Source organism: Barbus barbus (genome assembly GCF_936440315.1).
Source record: "Barbus barbus genome assembly, chromosome: 8".
In the NCBI taxonomy this organism is placed as follows: domain Eukaryota; kingdom Metazoa; phylum Chordata; class Actinopteri; order Cypriniformes; family Cyprinidae; genus Barbus; species Barbus barbus.
In genome coordinates this window covers 9,389,700-9,409,627 of record NC_136736.1, presented here as the reverse complement: position 1 = coordinate 9,409,627, position 19,928 = coordinate 9,389,700, and the positions used below count along the sequence as shown (strand labels likewise).

At 36.2% G+C, this 19,928-nt stretch overlaps 4 protein-coding genes across 5 annotated transcripts; 1 reads left to right on the top strand and 3 right to left on the bottom strand.

Moving 5' to 3' along the window:
- Positions 1–41: 41 nt before the first annotated feature.
- Positions 42–4,435, bottom strand: LOC306874144 (syntaxin-3-like). Of its 2 annotated transcripts, none has more exons than XR_013784599.1 (11): positions 4,109–4,412; positions 3,293–3,367; positions 2,860–2,959; positions 2,675–2,749; positions 2,474–2,544; positions 2,279–2,387; positions 2,095–2,168; positions 1,426–1,560; positions 1,206–1,316; positions 790–1,080; positions 42–717 (listed from the first exon to the last, which is right to left on the bottom strand). XR_013784599.1 is itself a non-coding variant. In XM_079423948.1 (11 exons), exons 1-10 carry the CDS (start codon positions 4,136–4,138, stop codon positions 798–800), a joined length of 858 nt encoding a protein of 285 aa, XP_079280074.1. In that variant the 5' UTR covers positions 4,139–4,435; the 3' UTR covers positions 42–717; positions 790–797. The 2 variants fall into 2 exon arrangements, 1 of the variants encoding a protein (XP_079280074.1); XM_079423948.1 differs by having other exon boundaries at positions 790–875; positions 4,109–4,435.
- Positions 4,436–5,167: 732 nt separating this feature from the next.
- LOC306874139 (NADH dehydrogenase [ubiquinone] iron-sulfur protein 8, mitochondrial-like) lies at positions 5,168–11,138 on the bottom strand. Its single transcript, XM_079423943.1, has 7 exons — positions 11,084–11,138; positions 10,307–10,363; positions 10,115–10,180; positions 9,950–10,039; positions 9,672–9,844; positions 9,391–9,519; positions 5,168–8,824 (listed from the first exon to the last, which is right to left on the bottom strand). Exons 2-7 carry the CDS (start codon positions 10,347–10,349, stop codon positions 8,693–8,695), a joined length of 633 nt encoding a protein of 210 aa, XP_079280069.1. The 5' UTR covers positions 10,350–10,363; positions 11,084–11,138; the 3' UTR covers positions 5,168–8,692.
- On the top strand, positions 11,135–16,913 carry LOC306873381 (visual pigment-like receptor peropsin; the record flags this gene model as incomplete). Its single annotated transcript, XM_079422635.1, has 7 exons — positions 11,135–11,156; positions 13,842–13,981; positions 14,111–14,300; positions 16,002–16,140; positions 16,225–16,393; positions 16,508–16,582; positions 16,701–16,913. 7 exons carry the CDS (start codon positions 11,135–11,137, stop codon positions 16,911–16,913), a joined length of 948 nt encoding a protein of 315 aa, XP_079278761.1.
- Positions 16,914–18,087: 1,174 nt separating this feature from the next.
- Positions 18,088–19,062, bottom strand: LOC306873645 (transmembrane protein 187-like). Its single transcript, XM_079423082.1, has one exon. It carries the CDS (start codon positions 18,980–18,982, stop codon positions 18,224–18,226), a length of 759 nt encoding a protein of 252 aa, XP_079279208.1. The 5' UTR covers positions 18,983–19,062; the 3' UTR covers positions 18,088–18,223.
- Positions 19,063–19,928: the final 866 nt, after the last annotated feature.

Genomic DNA, 19,928 nt, shown 5'->3' with positions numbered 1-19,928 from the left:
TTTTTAAGCCTGGGCGAAAGAAGTAATAACACTGATTTTTTACAACCCTGGTCTTTTAATCACAATTACTCAGTCTAGACAACAAGTCACACTACGGTATAATTAAACATTAATGTTTCCAAAATATACAGTTCTAATATTGTCAAGAAGAGAACAATACCAACTCAACCTAAGATATAAGTCAAGTAATTGCTACTCATCTACACTAAATAAGTAAATGGTCAGTAAAGACAGAAACACATTTACCCTATAATAAAAGTTGTAAAATGTTTAAATAAAAGGTGTAAATGTTTAAGAATGAAACAAGGACAAAATATTTGTCACTGCTAATGTAAATTGTTTCAGTTGTCAGTTACAAAAAATGAGGCCTCAAAAAACAAAACTTAGCCTCTTATGTATATTTTATCATCATATACAGGCTATATCATAAGTTTCCAAAAAACAATTAAATAAAAGCAATATTTCATACCACAGCCCTAAAATAAACAGACAGCTTGCACATCACATTTTGCCGTGATGCCTCTAACAATGCAAGGCCAGTTGATAAAACAGGAAGAACGTTAAAGACGAAAAACAAAATGATGGGAAAATTAGATGAACCAGCACTGGAAAACATGTTGTGTGTATGTGTAGGGATGTTTTGGGTTCATCTGCATTAAGATGCTTCTCTTAATTCTTGATAGAGATACGACTTGGAAAAGTAGACAACCTCTTCGCCTGTAAAAGACAGGATGTCACTCACAAATGGTCGACATGCCGTTTTATGAATTTAGTCTTATGAATGCTTACTTTGACGTTTATGTCAGCCAGCTATACACCACAGAACCACCGATGACCGCCAGAATTGTGCAGCACAGCGTGATCATCATTTTCTTCTACAAAGGTGTAAGTGGGCAGCCAGTGCCAGCATGATAATGATATAATGATAGTAAAAGCAAGGGGAAAGGATGATTGGGAAGAAGAGATTTGGAAGGTGTAGAGAACAGACATACAGAGAGGAGGTTGAAATTATGAGGAAGAAACAGAGGACATCAATGCATGAAGGAAAATAGAAGATGGAACAGTGAAAATAAAAAAATGCTGCAAGAAAAATCAAATTTGGGAATCTCAGCACTGGAAGTCTACATTTAGCCCAAAATATACTCTAAGTGAAAGTGTCATTTGTTATATAACACAATTGTTGTTCTTGTAATTTCCCTGCTCACCCTGCGTGCTTCTTGTTGGAACTTGGCAGCCTTTTTAGTGTCAGCCACGGCTCTTTCAACAAAACCCACAGACTGGTCCATGTTGCTCTCGATCCTGTCAATCATGCTTCCCTGTTGACAAATGAGAACAAAATGGTGTCCAAAAGCAGTTTTAATCCTAAAGTCTTCAAAACAGGACTGTAGATTTGCTTTATTCTCTTGAAAATACAAACACATGTACCTGATTTTCCACCAGCACTGCAATGTCTACAAACATGTCGTGCAACTCTTTTATGCTGCTCTCCAGTCGCATGATATCTTTGTGTCGTGCCTCAATCTCACTTAGTGCCTGTTTTGATATCCCAGAGTCCATAATCTAAAAAAAAAGTAAAAAAATACATTTAAAAGGTTATTATTTTTAAAGAAAGCAACATTTATATCATCAAAATACAGTACAAATACTAATATTGTGAAATATTATTACGTTATAAATATATAAATACTTTTTAAATATAATTTTAAAATGTAATTTATTCTTGTGATGCAAAGTTTAATTTTCATTCCAGTCTTTAGTGTCACATGATCCTATATGCTGACAACTTTTGTGCAGTTTACATTTTTTTGTACACCAGCATAATTATTTTCAGGATTCTTTGAAGAATAGAAAATCCAAAATAAAAGCGACTATTAGAAATATAATTTTATTTAACCATGTTGCTGTCACTTTTGATTTTTTTTACATGTCCGTGATGAATAAAAATATATATTTTTTCCTTTAAAAAAAAATCATACTGACTCCAAACTTATGAACAACAGTAAAATATCTTACACCCCATACAAATTACAGACAAGTTATATTCTTACATCAAAACATCACACACAGATGTACTGTATATAGAATAGTACCCACTCCTGCTGTGAATACTGCAGCGTTTCCTCCATCCAGCATTTCCTCCAGCTCTTCATCAGTAGTGGCTTTGCCAGCTGTAAGACAGGATTCAACAATGGCCTTAAACATGTATATAACATTGTGATCCCTGACTTTCTATTTAATTCAACCCTAAAGATGGTCTGTGTATGTGTTTGTCACTCACTGATCTCCAGCTGTCTTTGGATGCGCCCTTTGCTCTTCTCTCTAAACTCCATTTGGGCTTCATTGTATTTGGTCATCACTTCTACAAACCTCTTAGCAAGAATGGCATGCTAAACAAAGGAGATAAACACTGTGTGATTTAAAAACAAACTACTTGCTGAAATCCCTGTGGTTTATTCAAAGGGCTAGTGGTTACCTGAGATTTCTTTATCCGGATATCTGCTGAAACCCTCTCTTCAGTGTTAGATGCCAAACTCTGCTCAATGCCTGTTTTCAAGGTTGACAAAATAATTCAACTCAGAATTTGAGATAATTTTGATGTAGCATATTGTCCAATCATCATTGGAGAAAATGTATTTATTTTCATAAACAAGCAAAAGAAGAACAGAAAGCTGACTTTTGAGTTTGTTGCGAGCATTGTTGGCCAGTTTCTTTATCTCACTGGTAACTGCTTCCAATTCATCCTGTGTCTCTGGTTGAGAAATGAGATGAGAGATATTTAAAGCAGGAATGGGGTAGGTAAGTGATAGAGAAAAATGAGAAATAATTTATCAAATGAAGGTAAAATGTGATTAGACTAACTCTGGTCTGATGTAGGTGCAGAGAGGATGACAGAATACAGTCGCTTTATCTCGCCTACATTTTCATCCATCTTGTCTATACTGGTGCGGATTTCTTCAATCTGTGCAACATATACAGAAGTGACTTTAAAATGTCCATTTAACTACACTCTTAAAAATAAAGGTTCTGTATCAGCATTGTTGGTTCTATAAATAATCTTTAATATCCATGGAAACTTTCCATTGCACTTAAGGTTCTTTTTATTGGAAAAGGGTTCTTTCGACTTTGAAAACTTAAAAAAATGGTTCCTTTAAGAACCGTTCACTAAAAGGCTTTTTGGGGAACCCCAAAAAGGTTCTTCATTGGCATTGCTGTTAACCCCCCTTTTTGGAACCTTTATTTTTAGGAGTGTGTGACATTCAAATGTGCTTATTCATTTGAATTCATTCATTACCTGAGTGAAGAACTCATCCATAAATTCTTTATTTTCCACTGGAATTTCCACATCATCAGGAGTTTGATCCGACTTCTGTTTTGACATAAACAAACAGCAGAAAGTTTTATAACTTGGCAGAAATAGTGTTTTCTCTGCCTTAAAACAAGCTTAAGCTTTTTAGCAAGATTTTAGCTGGTTTAAGACGGTCTTCCAGACTGATGAAACTGGTGTTTAACTTAACGACCAGCTGGTCTCCAAGCCTGACCAGCCAACAGACCAGCTTGACCAGGCTGAGAGACCGACCAAGACCAAGCAAATTACAAAAGATTTTTTTCAGCAACCTGTTCTTGTTTTGTCAGTAAATTGAAGAATCCATTACAGCTTATCTTCAATGTTTCAACAGAATTGAAACATTACAGAAATTTAACACTTTTAAATTTAATACGCAGAATTACATTTTAAATACACAGAATTGGCGCCATGACAGGGCAGGAGGACACGGTTCGGTTGCTGTGGATGCTCATGTGCGCCTCGCATCTCAACAATGTCAGATGCGTTTCTACGTGTCTAATGGCAGTTAAGTTTACTCTTTTAACCTATTTGTTGTATAATCATGAGTGTAATCTCCGGATAATGACCTATTGCTAACATTTACAGATAGATAACCTACCCGTAATTGACCATAACTCACTACAATGACCCTGTTAGTCAATATTATTGAGCTCAGGACCTCACAGAGAAAGGTCAAACGGTAGCAAATCAGTCCTCAAAGCGCAATGTGTGTAATAATAAAATCATAGTTCAACATAAGAACATAAGAAAAAAATCTCGTACCGCTTTTAGTTGTTCCAGTCGGTCCTTCATCTTTAGTTCAATGTGATGAGACTTAAGATTTCAAACTAGGCTACTGTAGTGGTCAGTGTAGAAGATGAACAGCAGCGACGTCGTTTTCAGTCTGGATAGCTAGAAAACATGTTAATTGAATACACCAAGTTTAGAGTTCCAATAGAACCGTTTAGAATTTTTATTTTAGACACTCTCAAAAATAAAAATAAAAGAGGAGTTATTTTTTATGGGGAGAAAAAAAAAACCTAACAAAAAGGCAGTGTCGCTCTTGTCCTGTAGTTGTCCTAAGCCTATCCTCTCAGAGCGGATTAGAGCAACAGTTGTATGCTGGGTAGCTAATCTTCCTCTGCCGAGGTGCTCCTTTTTCTCCATTTACACACATGGGACTACCCCAAACTATGGGACTAGGACTGAGACTTAAGAATAATAAAATGAAGGAATGAGATACATAAAAATGGAAATAAATAACTTTTTAAATGACAAATTAAGACTTATTTAAAACTACTTAATGCACATTAATGTAAAGTAGATCAAATAATAAAAATAAAAAAATCTATAAATGTTTCTAAAATTTTAAATAAATTGTTATACTTAAAGCTATTTCATTTGTGCCATCCAACAAAAAACAAAAATGTCAAGATTGGTTGGGGTGAGTTGAGGGACTTTTGAAGTACTGAAAATTATTAAAACCTATTTGCTTTTTTTTTGTTTTTAAAGCAGTAACTGAAACTGTATTACAATCAAGATTGTAATTCATATTGTTATTTGCCCATGAATTGACCAGTTAGTCTGTATATTTCTTCTCCACCAGCACAAACAGTTTAAAAAGAAGTCAAAACATCAAGCAATGTGCAGCTTATATGAGACAAAAATGACAAAGATTTCCCATCCCGTTAAAAACGACATTTAAAGAAACAAAACAAAAACATATGAAAACTTCTTTAAGAGAAAGAAAATCTTGACCTTAAACATACATTGCTCTTATGAAGAAACTATTCAAAATACAAACTTAGTTGCATTAATAAGAAGAGGCCAGAGATTGTGAAAGATTTGGACAGAACATTAATTTATTATATACGGTCCACAATTTTAGTCTTTGTACAGTTCTCACAAGGACAAATAAAATGTCTTAACCTGTAAGGATACAATGTGAGGTATATTCAACACAACTGTCGAAGTGCTTGTTTCTTACAACTCTTCATTTAAATCCACTGGATGGTCAAAATATGAAAGGAAGAAGGGTGAAAATGGGAAGGATGGATCGACTGCCTCAAAATGAGAATGCAACATTAGCGTCAAAGTCAGTGTTGGGGAGTAACTAGTTACATGTAACGGAATTACGTAATTTAATTACAAAATAAAAGTAATTGTAATTAGTTACAGTCACTAAGAAAAAATGTGTAATTAAATTAGTTACTTATGAAAATGTTAAGGATTACAAAGGGGGTTACATCTGATTTTTTCCAAACACACTCTCACGTACAGATTTAATTGATTTCTTTCATAAATTGCAGTGACTGCTCTAAAATATGAAACACCAATGTTTCATAAGTTTATAACATGCTTATCCGATTACTCTTATATTTCCTATATGGGTTTATGGATATGCTTTATTTTTTTAAGATTAACTGTTTTTTTCTAAGGCATTGTTATATTGCAGTGTTTCCTGTCATAGCTATGCAAAGATTTGATTTCAAAAAACAGTATCATAGCTATTAAACTATTTCTTGTTATGATTTTAAACCTGTATTTAACCTCAGAATGATTTTAAAGTAAGTCTGATTTTGTGGTGGCTGTGCTTCAAAGGGGACATTGGATGCCCATTTTATACAAGTTGGTATGATTCTTTTGGATATTCTTGAAATGGTCTCAGTGGTCGTGTAAAACAACACCCTTTTTACCTTGTCAAAAATAGCTCTGTTCGCAGCGACTCGTTTCGGTGCATATCTCTTTACATGCTAATGAGCTCTGCTCACCCCGCCCCTCTCTTCTGTGGAAGAGCAAATAATCATAAAAAATATAAAGTGTGAGACTTTGTTCTTCTGGAGGTGCAGCTGGATCATGAACAATGTATACTGATCCATCCTTAATTTTAACTTTTTAACAAAACCTGCCTTGAATTGTCCCTCATTCAGAAAGCAGCCTGGAGTAAAATGATTTGCGCAGTCAGACATAAACGAATTTAGTGAAAGTGAAGTGCTGTGTGGCCAAGTATGGTGACCCATACTCGGAATTTGTGCTCTGCATTTAACCCATCCAAGTGCACACACAGCAGTGAACACACACACACGGTGAACACACACCCGGAGCAATGGGCAGCCATATTGCTGTGGCGCCCGGGTCTCACCTCAGTCATGGTATTGAGGGTGGAAGAGAGCACTGGTTATTCACTCAAAAATCAAAATGGCTTGATAATTGAGATTGTTTAGGTTTTTAGGGGAATAAAAAAGGAGTGAATTTTTATCATTGTAGGGTGGTTGTGTCCACACACTGCTAAGACACATTTATATGCAAATGAAGATATTTAGCATCCGATGTCTCCTTTAAAATTAAAATATTATAATCTTAATTCAAGTAATGAAGGATTTTGAAAGTCTGACAGTAATCAGTGTTGAGTTATACTGTAATGTCAACCCTGCCTGGTTTACATGCTTGAAAATGATTAAGTTGAAAACATTAGAAATTTAGAAAAGTAATCAAAATCAGTAATCAGTTACATTACTTTAATAAAGTAATTGAAAAGTTACACTGCTTATTACATTTTAAGTAGGGTAACTTGTAATCTGTAACCTATTACATTTCCAGAGTAACCTTCCCAACACTGCTCAAAGTAGTGCGTCATACTTGGTGGTTTTCAAGAATAACTTGGTTATCCTGCCTTTAGACACTGTTTATTATACAACATACTTCAACATTTGCTGTGTGATGTCATGCTGTGTTGAATGAAAAGTAAAAATGACAACATTAGAAGCACACAGAAATGTTTCCATATGAGGCATGAAGGAGTGGATTGCAGATCTACAATGGCCCTCATAATAATGTTAATTATAATATTTCTTGAATAATTATCACAGTTACATTTATGCATGTTAGAAAATAAGTTGAATATGGCTTTAGTCTGCCTTTTTAAGCGCTATGAAGCTGATCTCATTGTGTGTGTGTAGTTAACCATATTTGATCAAATTCAGGGCAGAGCCCGGCAACCTTGAAGTACAGATAAGTGTTCTCTGCGTGTGTGTATGAATGTATATATTTGCAGCTAGATGCAGAGAGAGAGCTCTAGGAGGAAATAGTCATTTGCCGTCACCCTGATGTCCAGGGTAACAGATATACGTCTCTGGAGAGACCTATTGCGTCTGACCTCTGATCAATTGTCTTCAAAATAATCACTAGAAGATATGCTTCGAGTTTTACGTCCATGTGTGGAGATTTTCTAAGTTTATCTACCAACCAGAATCTTGCTTACCTATGTACTGACGTAATTAGTGACCTCTGTTAGAGTATAACTATTGGTATCCAGAACATGTACGCAGAGCGGCCTATGAACTCCATTGCGAGTATTGAAGCTGACTTCTGCTGATGAAACTGCAAACTATTTTCATCAGTAAATTTTTCTTTAATTAATCGCACCTCTGACTCCTGGTCTTTGTTCATCATACCTGGTCATTGGGTTTTAACTGTTGTTCCCCAACAGGCACCACTTTAAGGCTGCTGTAGTTTACACGGACACGAATCGGTGAACTTAATTTCAGATCTGATCATCTACATGTATGCTCACACTGAAATAAATAAAAAATTATGTGCATCTTCACAAAAAAAGTCAGTCCCTGGGCTTTGAAAATCTGCGGTCAGCACAAAAGCAAATCTTCTATACGCAATTGAAACTGTGATTAATGGTAAGAGAGCATGATGAAGAGAATATTGTCACTGTGTTGTAATGAGACAGTCCATGACATTTATTTATCTGTAGACATAGCTTGGATGTTGGCAGCGATCTCAGCCTCCGACTTATGTTTACTTCCTCATAATTCTAATAAATTACAGACTCTTACACTAAGAATGAACGTAAATCAATGTTGTGCTACGGTTGCAAAAAGATGGAAAATTTCCAGTAAATTTCAGAAATTTTGGAAACTTTCCAGGATTTTTTTTTAATCTTCCTGGGCTTTTTTGAAAGTTTACGGAATTTTTCCACCTCTTTGCAACCCTAGTTGTGACTTATAATTAACTGCTAATTAACTAATGCACTTTTCATTGGGTTGTTTTTCAAACCTAAATCACAATGAATCATCTTGCAGCTGAATTCCATGGAGGTGGAAGCCGAGGCTCAAGATATTCCACCACGTAGTTTACAAGGACACGAATCTGTTAACTTAATTTAAGATCTGATCATCTACATGTATGCTCACACTGAGAGAAATCAAAAATTATGTGCATCTTCACAAAAAAGTCAGTCCCTTTGAAAATGTGCAGTCAGCACAACAGTAACTGTCTAAAAGCAAACCTTCCATAAGCAATTGAAACTGTGATTACTGGTAAGAGAGCATGGTGAAGAGTATCCATGACATTTATTTATCTGTAGAGATAGTCAGCTTGGATGTTGCCAGCAATCTCAGCCTCCCACTTGTCTCCATTGTTGAGGAGCTTCTCCTTGTTATAAAGCAGTTCCTCATGGGTCTCTGTGGAGAACTCAAAGTTGGGACCCTAAGAAAAAGACAGACAGGAAAAGGTAGACATTAACTCCAGTAAATCTGGTCATACAGAATGTATTGATCCTTATAGAGATTTTAATTTGACCCTTTTAACCACCTGCTTATTTTGTACATTTGACTTCTCATGCTGCAGAATATTACAATAATTCTCCAAAATTCTCCATAATTTAATGCACGTTACATAATATATATATACATAACCATTCAAAATTAAGGGGTCAGCAAGATTTCTTTAAAGAAATGAATGCTATTATTCAGCAATGAAGCATAAATTTAATTAAAAAAAGAGAGTAAAGACATGTTATAAAGGACTTCTATTTAAAAAATGCAGTTATTTTGAAATTTCTATTCATCAGTACTGAATCTTGAAAAAAAGTGTTACTTTTTTCATGATTAAACAGCATTATGCAACTATTTTTATTAATATATTACTATTATTATTAACTCTGATTGCTTTTTCCTCAAAATTTCCACAGTTCCACTAGAAACCAGTTTGAACACATTAAACAACCTGTAAAGAGACATGGGTAGTTGAAACATATGCTGCGAGATGCTCACCTCTACAATAGCATCCACAGGGCAGGCTTCCTGGCAAAAGCCACAATAGATGCATTTGGTCATGTCTATGTCATAACGCGTTGTTCTCCTGCTGCCGTCGGCACGAGGTTCTGCCTCAATTGTGATCGCCTGAGAGAGAGAAAAATATGGGGTTACCTTGCACATTTTACTTTTACTCTTCTTATTCACATGTGCAAATAATTAAACCTGCATACAATTACTGCTTATTATTACAGCGTCAATATATTAGAACGAACAAGGCCAATCAGAAAAAAGTATACCTGGGCTGGACAAATGGCCTCACAAAGTTTACAGGCAATGCACCGCTCCTCTCCAGAGGGGTACCTGCGCAGCGCATGTTCCCCACGGAAACGGGGCGACAGAGGGCCCTTCTCAAAGGGGTAGTTGATTGTGGCAGGTTCACGGAAAAGATAGCTCATGGTCATTCCCAAACCTGCATCAAGACAAATATCAGCTGGTGCCTACTTTGAGAGTTATTTGTGGGATGACTTTATGGAAGTGCTTTAGTTAAAGATAAAAGTCTCATGTTGTTACTGACCTCTGAACAGCTCTGTCCACAGAAGAGTCTGAGCCGCACGGTCCGTGATTGACTTCATATCTGTGGCTTCCTCCTGATTATTGACATATTCTGCATATAGAAAAAAGTGATGATATAAGAAAAGTTTTAAAACCAAGACCCTATTTTGTACTATGTGATACTTACTAATCCCTGCTCTGTGTGCGGATAGGCTGAGAGGACGTGCAAGATTTTGACAGGCCAGAAATGACCCTAAGAAGTAAGCACATGATACGGTCACTCATCTGAGAAACAAGCCTTGTTTTGATAACATTTATAGACATATATAAATGTCACTGCATTTGTTGCTTTTTAAACTCATGTATTGCTTCTACTCACCTGGCCTGGATACGGTGTAGACCACACGTAACGCCGCAGACATCTCAATGAAGTGCACTGTGAGTGAAAGGGACAAAGAGGAGGGATGGAAACTAGGATTTGTTATATTATTTTCTCAAATTACAACAATAAACATACTTGTGGACATACTGACAACTTTCAAACATCTTATTTTGAAATAATGGTAAGAAAAAGGCTCATTTAATACTGTTTTATGTAACATTGGCAGTTACACAAAACAGTGCTCCACGATTTACTTCCCCTTATAGAACGTAAACAAAACCCCAAACATTGGTTCCGCTGAAGCGAGGCAGCAGACACATAACTATCTTTCATTTAAGCACCACATATCAATTATCCCCATTTAATCTACAACATGTAACACGTCCAAAATAATAAAGCAACTGTTTGACTGGGCAACCCAGATACTCTAGGACTGCAGCAAGTGGCTTAGGACAGGAGCTCAAGCTTTCCACATATTTACTATTCACTTTTTCCAATGTGCATTTACCTATTTAATATTTGCCTAAATATCTATAACTCCGTGTTTTTATTCAAAGTTAAAATGTTGTCCGTGAAGTGTTTTAAGTAGCTTAGCCACAGGCTGATTTTCTCAAGGACTTTCAATGACTATACTGCTATTATTCGTATATCCTTTATAACAATATTTGCGTTTCTAATATTGTATTAATTATATCGGCTCCACAAAATGCGGTGCATGTTCACTTAAAAGATAGATAGCGAATGCAGAGAGTTTAAAAACCAGTTCGCACTCACCGGACACTCGCTATTTGGCCTTCTCAACCAGAACAGCGGACGATTGAGGAAATGCACATGCAGAACGCCGGAAGTGAGGTTTTTTTTTTTTTTTTTTTTTTTTTTTTACAAAATAACAGAACACATCCGCAAATATAAAATACAATAAGCATACAAAAATAATAGTTAATAAAACCACCTTTATCATAAACGCGTTTCTTTATGATATAAAATACTGAACACTGTGGTTCAGAATTTTGATCCATAGTACAGGGGTAACGTTATATAAAATAATTACAATAATAATAATAATCAATACAAAATTCCACAGAGAATTGGTTTTAACTTTGGCTTTACGAAAGTGCAATTTACAAAGAAAGAAGCCTGGTGAGTGAGTGAGAGAGAGAGAGAGAGAGAGAGAGAGAGAGAGAGAGAGAGAGAGAGAGAGATGATAACACAGCTGCAATAGCAGCAAAATATGTATTTTCCATTCACAATGTTAGATGTTAAACATGATTAACTTGAAACTGACTTACTTTATCTTTTTATTTATTTAGATGGATTTTATTTATTATTATTTATGTATTTATGTTGTTGTTATATATATGTTAATGCTTTAGCAACATTGTGTTACACAGTCATGCTAATAAAGCTGGATTGAATTGAGAGAGAGAGAGAGAGAGAGAACAGATCATTCTAAAGACCATCAACTCTACCGTGCGACTCCACCGGGCAGGGACACCGGCAAGGGATAGAAGTATCCCTTTTTATTTTAGTTTTTTCATTTATATGTATTGAAATGTTATTATATGCATGTGTTGATTTTATTTAATTTCTTTATTTTCTTAAATATGTGGGTATATAGTATTTATAGAGTTGTAACTTTTAGTTTTAGTTACTTTTTCTTATTTGTAAGTCGCTTTGGACAAAAGCGTCTGCTAAATGACAAAAGTAAAAGTAAGTAAGTCAAGTAAAGTAGATCATTCCTGAGTTCCAGTCACTCCATGAAAATGACAAATTAAAGTCGGTATGAAATCAAAATGGACTGTTCTTATATTTTTTGATGGAATACTGTAGTGTTTATTATAAATAGTTTATCCGTGCACTTCATTACTTTTTTAAATTCATGTGCCCTAGTAATCTTTAATCAAAAACGTTAACCTCCCCTCCGCCTTAAAACGACTCCTCTACTCTTCCGGTCACGAGTAATGGGCAGAGCTAGTGGTAAACACTGGGGCTGTATCTGAAATAGCCCCCTATACCCTCATTCACTATTCCCTACATTAATCCACTCATATAGTTCACTTCACTTCAAGGAGTGAATGAAAACGAGTGAGTGAATTCGGGGGGGGGGGGGGTCATTCTGTATGCTTTCTTCAAAAACCTTAAGTAAATAAGGAGACACCTCTTTAGAAAACTGTTTATAGAACTCTGCGCCGGTAAGCCCGTCTGGTCCGGGAGATTTATTGTTTTTAAGTTCTAGAATTGAGTTACTAACTTCAGATAAAGTAATTTCACTATCACAGAGATTTCTGTGATCTCTTGAAATAGTCTTACAATTTTTAACAGACTCCAGAAAAGTACGGGCTGCCTCTTCAGAATATTTTTTTCATACAATTTACTGTAAAATTTAGAACAGAAATGTGCAATGAATTGAGGATTATTAGTGACTGTCCCCTCAATATTAAGAGATTCGATCAGTGAGGTACTTAAGCGACTTTTTTCTAATCTAGATCCAACCACACCCCATGGATCTTGTGTTCTGCAGTGAGGACCATCTCCTTTAATCAGCCTTTCTGCTCCCCGTGCAACTGATACTCGACTGTCATTGGCTAGTCTGCGTTCGAGGGGAGGGGCTTACTGATAGGTCAGCTGTTAAACACTGTCCCCAGGTTTCACAGACAAGGCTTAAACCTAATCCCAGACTAAAATCTAAATCTGAGCTGTTTCAAATGAAAGAAACTTGCTCTGACTGATCTTAAAATATATCAGTGCCTTTGTTTTGTCTCAAGATGCACACCAGTAATGTTTTTTCTAAGGCATGCTTATAAAAAGTGCATAAATGTCCTAATTGAACAATGGCCTAATCCTGGTTTAGGCTAAACCCTGTCTGTGAAACCGGGCCTGTAAGTTTAACAACTGTTTAACAGCTTAAACACTGTGTGTATATATGTGATCCAACTAATAATTTTCTAACCTTCTGACATGCCATAGTTTTGAAAATATTTTTGGACTTGAGTGAGATATGAGTTAATAAAAAAAAAGATGCGGCTATTAAATTGCTAAAATGACATTTCATAAGGATTCTTTTTCTCATACTAATATGCTACGAAGCCATTAGTGCTGTCACTGTGAAGAAAGCTGAATAAGTGTTTGTTGGTTAAAGCTTAATGAAGCAGGATAAGTTTAATTACAGAAAGCTGCGATGTATGTCTCCACGTAATCACTGTGTTCAGTGCTCTCTGTCTCACATATCCACAAAACAACCGAGCTTGAAGCTTTCCTTTTTCTTATTGTTGGGTTTATCTGTAATTTTAGGTCTCTGCTTCAGTGACAAAGTAAGTTGATCACCTTTATACAAATTTCTCTGGCATGTTCTCTGTAATGAAGATAAATCTGTGCTGTCGAAGTGCTGTTTCATTGACTGACCTGCTCGAGTCACAGAGTGAAGGTTGATGTATAATTTTTTGAATTTCAATGCTAAATTGATTTCTGATTTCTATAGAAGCTTTGAAATTTGAAAATGAATTTATCGGAATAATATTCTGATTCATTTCAGTGAACACTTCAGATAATATAACAGAATCAGAGGAGAATTATTGGTCCAGAACTGAGAAGTCTGTGCTCGCTCCCATTCTCACCACTGAGATGGTGCTGGGTGTTTTAGGAAATGGATTGGTTTTGATAGTCAAAGTTGTGGTAAGAATAATATATAATTTTATTTAAAAAGAAAACAAATGAAAAAAGTATGTTTTTTTTCCCCCCCGAATGCAATCAGTTTTAAAATCTCATGCCTTTTATCTTCTTTTTTTTTTTGCTTTCTCACAGTGTAAAGACCATTTTCAGTGCCTTTACTGGCTGCCACTTTTCAGTCTCACGCTCTCAGATTTCCTCTGCTCCATCCTCATAATCTGTGGCTCCCTCTTAGCTGTGCTGAGTGAAGGTCAGATTTCACCGTGGTGTGAGGTGGTGAGCCTGCTAAAGTTCACCTTCATCACCTCTTCCATTGGAAGCATAGGTATGGCTATGATAAGGAACAATTGACCTCTGTGGGATATCTCTAATACTGCTTTCATTGTAATTAGCAATAAAGAACAATAAACAAACACCCTATTGTACACCCGAATGGTTGCAGGAGGGTGCATTGGACACTGAGAGGAAAAATCCTGTACTCTGTCGTAGCTTCCATTTGAATAATTGTTGAAAAAGCAATGTCCAGAAATGCAGAAAATTTGGTGTTTTAATATTTCTAAAAAGCAATGTTATAATAAAGTTATAAAATGTTACGGTTTAAAATAGTTTTTTTTTTTAAAGTTAATATTCTTCATATGATAAAACAAGTCTTTTTATTTGAGTTTCAATGTTTTTGTTTATTATTTATTTATCTTTAATTATTGTTGGGGAATAATAAGACAAGGAGTCAGAGATGCGATTAATTAAAGAAATACTTCATTCATCAGCAGAAGTCAGCTTCAACACTCGTGATGGAGTTTGTAGGCCGCTCTGCATACAATTCAAAATCCTCAACAATTATACCCTAACAGAGGTTGCTAATTGCGTCAATGCATAAGTCATCAAAATTCTGATTGGTTCTAAAACCTAGATAAACTTAGACAGTTTCCACATATGGACGCAAGCTTGAAGCATATCTTCTGATTAATATTTTAGTGACAAGTGATCAGAGGTCCGACGCAATACGTCTCTCCAAAGACGTATATCTGATACGCTGGACATCGGCAGCGGAACGTTTGTCCTGGGACTGTCTGAGCTTCTCCCTGTACAGACAGATACTAACACACATATGCAGAGAAACACTTATCTTACTTCATGGTTGTCTCAGCCCTAAACCTTATCGGGCATGGTTACACACACAATGAGAGCAGCTTCTTAGAGAGTAGAAAGGCAGACTAAAGCCATATTCAACTTATTCTCTAACATGCATAAATGTAACTTTGATTAATAATTATTCAAGAAATATTATAATTAATATTATTATGAAGGTCATTGTAGATCTGCCATCCACTCCTTCATTATGGTAGATGATAAAAAGTATTTGTGTCTTAGTTTTGTCCAAATTTTTTAAAAAATCTGCATTGTTCTCAGCTTATATTTAATTACTAGTAAATATAAAATATATAAAAAGTTTTTATTATTGTTTATATTATTTTAATTCTTTAATCTTTAGTTTCAAAGATTTTTATTTAATTATTATTTTTTTTTAATTAGGATGATTTAGAAAAGTCACTCTAAAAACTGAAAATTAACTTCTCATTTGTGCCTTAAAAATAATCAAAAACAGTTATCAATAGAAGAGGTATCTCTTCTTCTTTGATTGAGATTGTTTACTTCATTATTAGAAGTAATAAAATGTTTATTATTATTATTGTTGTTGTTATTATTTGGTTATGTAAAAGGGTTAATACTTAAGGATTAAAGTAAGTCTTTGAACTTGAGTTTCAAAAATGTTTTTAAATATATTTTTTAGAAAGTTCAAAAGAACTTCATTTATTTGAAATCGAAATCTTTTGTAACATTACAAATGTCTTTACTGTCACTTTTGATCAATTGAATGTGCCTTGCTGAATAAAAGTATATATAGTATATAAGTATATTAAGGTGAATTAGAAAAAGTTATTCTGAGAATGAAACTCCTCATTTGTATCTATAAAACAAAAAAGTTATATCACAATAATACCATTATTTTCTTCTTTGTCCTCAGCAATTCTCTGTCTTCAGAGATATATGGGAATTCCTTCCAAAGGCAAAAAGCTGTCTGTTCTCATGGCGGTGGCATGTGTAGCATCATGGTGCACTGGAGCTATATTTGGAGCAGTACCAGTAGTCTATGACTGGATAAAGTGAGTGAAGATGCTTAGAAATGCTCCAACTTTAGGCATCAACACGACTTCTCAGTCTCACTATACTCTGCATGCCATTTTCAGGTATGATCCAGCAGAAATGCTGTGTGCAGTTTTCTGGGAAAGCAGTTACTCTGACATGCTGGTTTACATCCTCTGTGCCTTCTCCATCTCTATCTTCATCCCATTTCTCCTCATACTCTCCTGCTCCATCCTGACTTGTGCTGGCTATGGGAAACACTGTTCCAGGTTTGTAGAGTTGGAACTGGTGAACATAGAATGCTGAAATTTTGCATCACCGGTGATGCAAAATTTCTCCCATTTCTCTGTCATAGTTTAAATGTCCACATTTTATGTTTGTAGCCAGGGTGACCTGTCCTCTATCACACCACTGCTGGTGATCTTGTATCTGCTCTGCTATGCTCCATTTGCTGCATCTGAGGTGAGAAAAATCAGTTAGTGTGGAATCATTTTCTGTTTTGATCATTTTTTAGGAGTCAAAGGCTTGATTTGAATGTGTTTTTCCATGTTAACAATTCTGTTTATTCTCGTTTTGTTAGTTGGTTCTCCTTGGAAGGCTTGATTTGTCCCCATCCCCTGAATGGCTGCGATCACTATCATCAGTAATGGCATATCTGGATTGTGGTTTAAACCCCTTTATCTACTGCACAAATAAAGACTTCCGAAAAGCAATACTCATACTGTTATGGAACAGAAGGAGATCAGCTTTTCCAGATCCAGTGCTGACAGGCATAACGAGGCTTGAAATATGAAGATTTACAAGCAATAAGATTTTTTTTTCCCTGTGCAACACATTTTGTAATACATCCCATCATGATTTTAATGGGAAGAAATGACACTCTGTCTGAGATTTCAGTAAAGGCAAACATGCTGCTAATAATAAATGATAAAGATGTTTTTGCTCAGTTTTATTTTAATGCATCAAATTAAGGCAAATATGCCAGGCTGTCCATACTTATATTGTGCATTTACATTCATCTTCAACTTGACAAACCTGAGAATGAAGCTTAGGACATGACATTCTGAACTACACACACACACACACACATTAAAATGCATCAAATAGTGAATTTGTAAACACACACACACGTTGGTTTTTATGGTTTATGGGGACTCCCCGTAGGCGTAATGGTTTTTATACTGTACAAACCGTATTTTCTGATGGTCTACACAAACCCTACACTTCACAGAAAACTTTGTGCATTTTTAGATTTTCAAAAAAACTCAATCTGAATAATTTTTAAGCCTTTTGAATTACGGGGACACCAAAAGTGTTGTCATAAATCACCTTTACATTGTAATACCTCTGTCATACCTAGGTGTCCTCAGAAACCACATAAACAAGCACACACACGATTAAAATGCCTCAAATAGTGAGTTTATATATACACACGTACGTTTGTTTCTGTGAATTGTGGGGTCTTTCCATAGACTTCTATTGTTTTTATACTAACCAAACAATATTTTCTATCCCCTAACACAGAGGTCTTCAACCCTGTTCCTGGAGACCCACTATCCTTTAGCTACAACCCTAATCAAACACACCTGAAGCGGCCAATCAGGCTCCTCAAGACTGCTTGAAAATTGCAGACAGGTGTGCTGAAGCCGGTTGGAAATAAACTTTCCAGGAGAGTGGGTCCCCAGGAGCAAGGTTGAAGACCTCTGCCCTAACCCTAAACCTACCCCTTACTGAAAACCTGTTTACATTGTTACACTTTCAGATAAACAGGCCGGTCCCCACAAAATGTAGCATAAACACGTACACACAGTATATTGATTTGATAATACTGTATTCAAAGAGATGAAATCCAAGTATTTCACATATTTGACAGTTTTCCTTCAAATTCAATAATTACAAAGTTATTTTCTGACACTGTTTTGAACGTAAATTCTGAACAAAGAAGAGCATCAAATTAGTTTGTGGTTTTGATAACGTTAATTGGTCAAATTTGTACATATCAGTGACATAATATTACTGTTGATGAAGACAAGACAAAATTAGGGTTCGTACATGTGTTCATTGCCGTGTTATTCAGCTAAATAAATGTAGGCCTATGTGCATTTATGAAGAGCGTTTGTGTGCATTTAGGCGAGTGAGAAAACAAAAGCTGTAATGAAACTGCAGAATGTCGCACACTTTGGACCAGAAATGTCCAGTAAGATTTTGAAACACCCAGTACTCTGCAAGAGAATGATCCAGAAGCTTGAGAAGCACGAAACCAGCGCAGGACAGCAGGGCCAAGCAGAGGTAGCGCATGGACGCAGTGTCTCCGAGGCTCTTCTGCGCTCGGACGCCTTTAAACACGGCGAAGGCGATGTGAAAACCCAGAGCTACTTCAAACCCTCGGTCGTGAAAGAGCGCCAGGCCATAGCTGAGGACAGAGCACGATTCCACCAACAAGGCGTAACGGGACGACCAGCCTTTCTCAATGACATGACACCACACCAGCACCCACGCAAAAATAGGTAAAGTGAACCACTGGTCCAAAACAGAGGGCGCGCGCCGCAAGGTGGCCAAGCGGACCCACTGCACCGGGCCATAGGCGACTGTCATTAGCGCAAACACGTCCTTGGTGTAGACGGCTGCACAGGTGCCTCTATTGTCTGACATAGGTTGCAAGATCCAGTAGATTCCTAATAATATGTATCCCAAGTTTATCAGACAGTTAAACGGCATAGCCAAGAAAGCAGGAAGGTTGTCGACTTTCTTTTCCGCATAGTGATCATAAGTGACATCCACCAAAACTTTGTCGAAAATATGAGTGTTTGCAAGCGCAATGCAAAGCAGGAAGGGTATGAGAACGTGGACGAGCGCTGACATTGCCAATTTCTAATAAAAAGGAGACAATCCAGTTCAAAAGCACAGTAGCAAAACACGTTGAATGTTGTGTACAAAGTAGAAAACACTGCTTGGCTTCCGCAATCTAGATCACGTGACGATTACTGTAGCCTTTCATTGGTTGCGACAGTGAGCTGGGAATTCTGTACAACCATTCTGCTCAGACTAGTTTTGCATTATGCAGTATGAAGGCTATGTGTGTACAGTGAGCAGATTTACGGCAGTATTGAATAGCCCAGTTCCTGTAAAGCACCTAAAGCACCCAATCGTTTAGGCTTACTGGAAAACTACAAAAAGTCCTACTACAATCAAGTCCTTCACGCTTACATGACGTGTGTTGGAGCAGGGTCGGAACGAAACTCTGCGGGGCTTGTTGGCCTCCAGGAACTGAGTTTGGCACCCCCCAGGAATATAAATTTGCCAAAATATGCAAGCCATGTAAATATATATATTTTTTAAAGTACTAAATATTTATAAAAATTCTTACCGAGCAAATCATGAACACAAGACTTACCATTGCAGTTCTTCCACTTTTGTCATGTACATCTTAAAAAATTTGAATATCGTGGAAAAGGTCAATACTTTTTGTCACTCATTTCAGAAAGTGAAACCCATCTATTATATAGATTCATTACACATAGAGTGAAATATTTCAAGCCTTTACTTCTTGAAATTTTGATGATTATGGCTTACAGATAATGAAAACCCAAAATTCAGTGTCTCAAAAAATTTGAATATTACATAAGATCAATAAAAAAAGGATATTTTAAACAGAAATGTCAGGCTTCTGAAAAGTATGTTCATTTCTATGCACTCAATACTTGGTTGGGCCTCCTTTTGCATGAATTACTGCATCAGTGCAGCGTGGCATGGAGGTAATCAGCCTGTGGCACTGCTCAGGTGTAATGGAAGCCCAGATTGCTTTGAT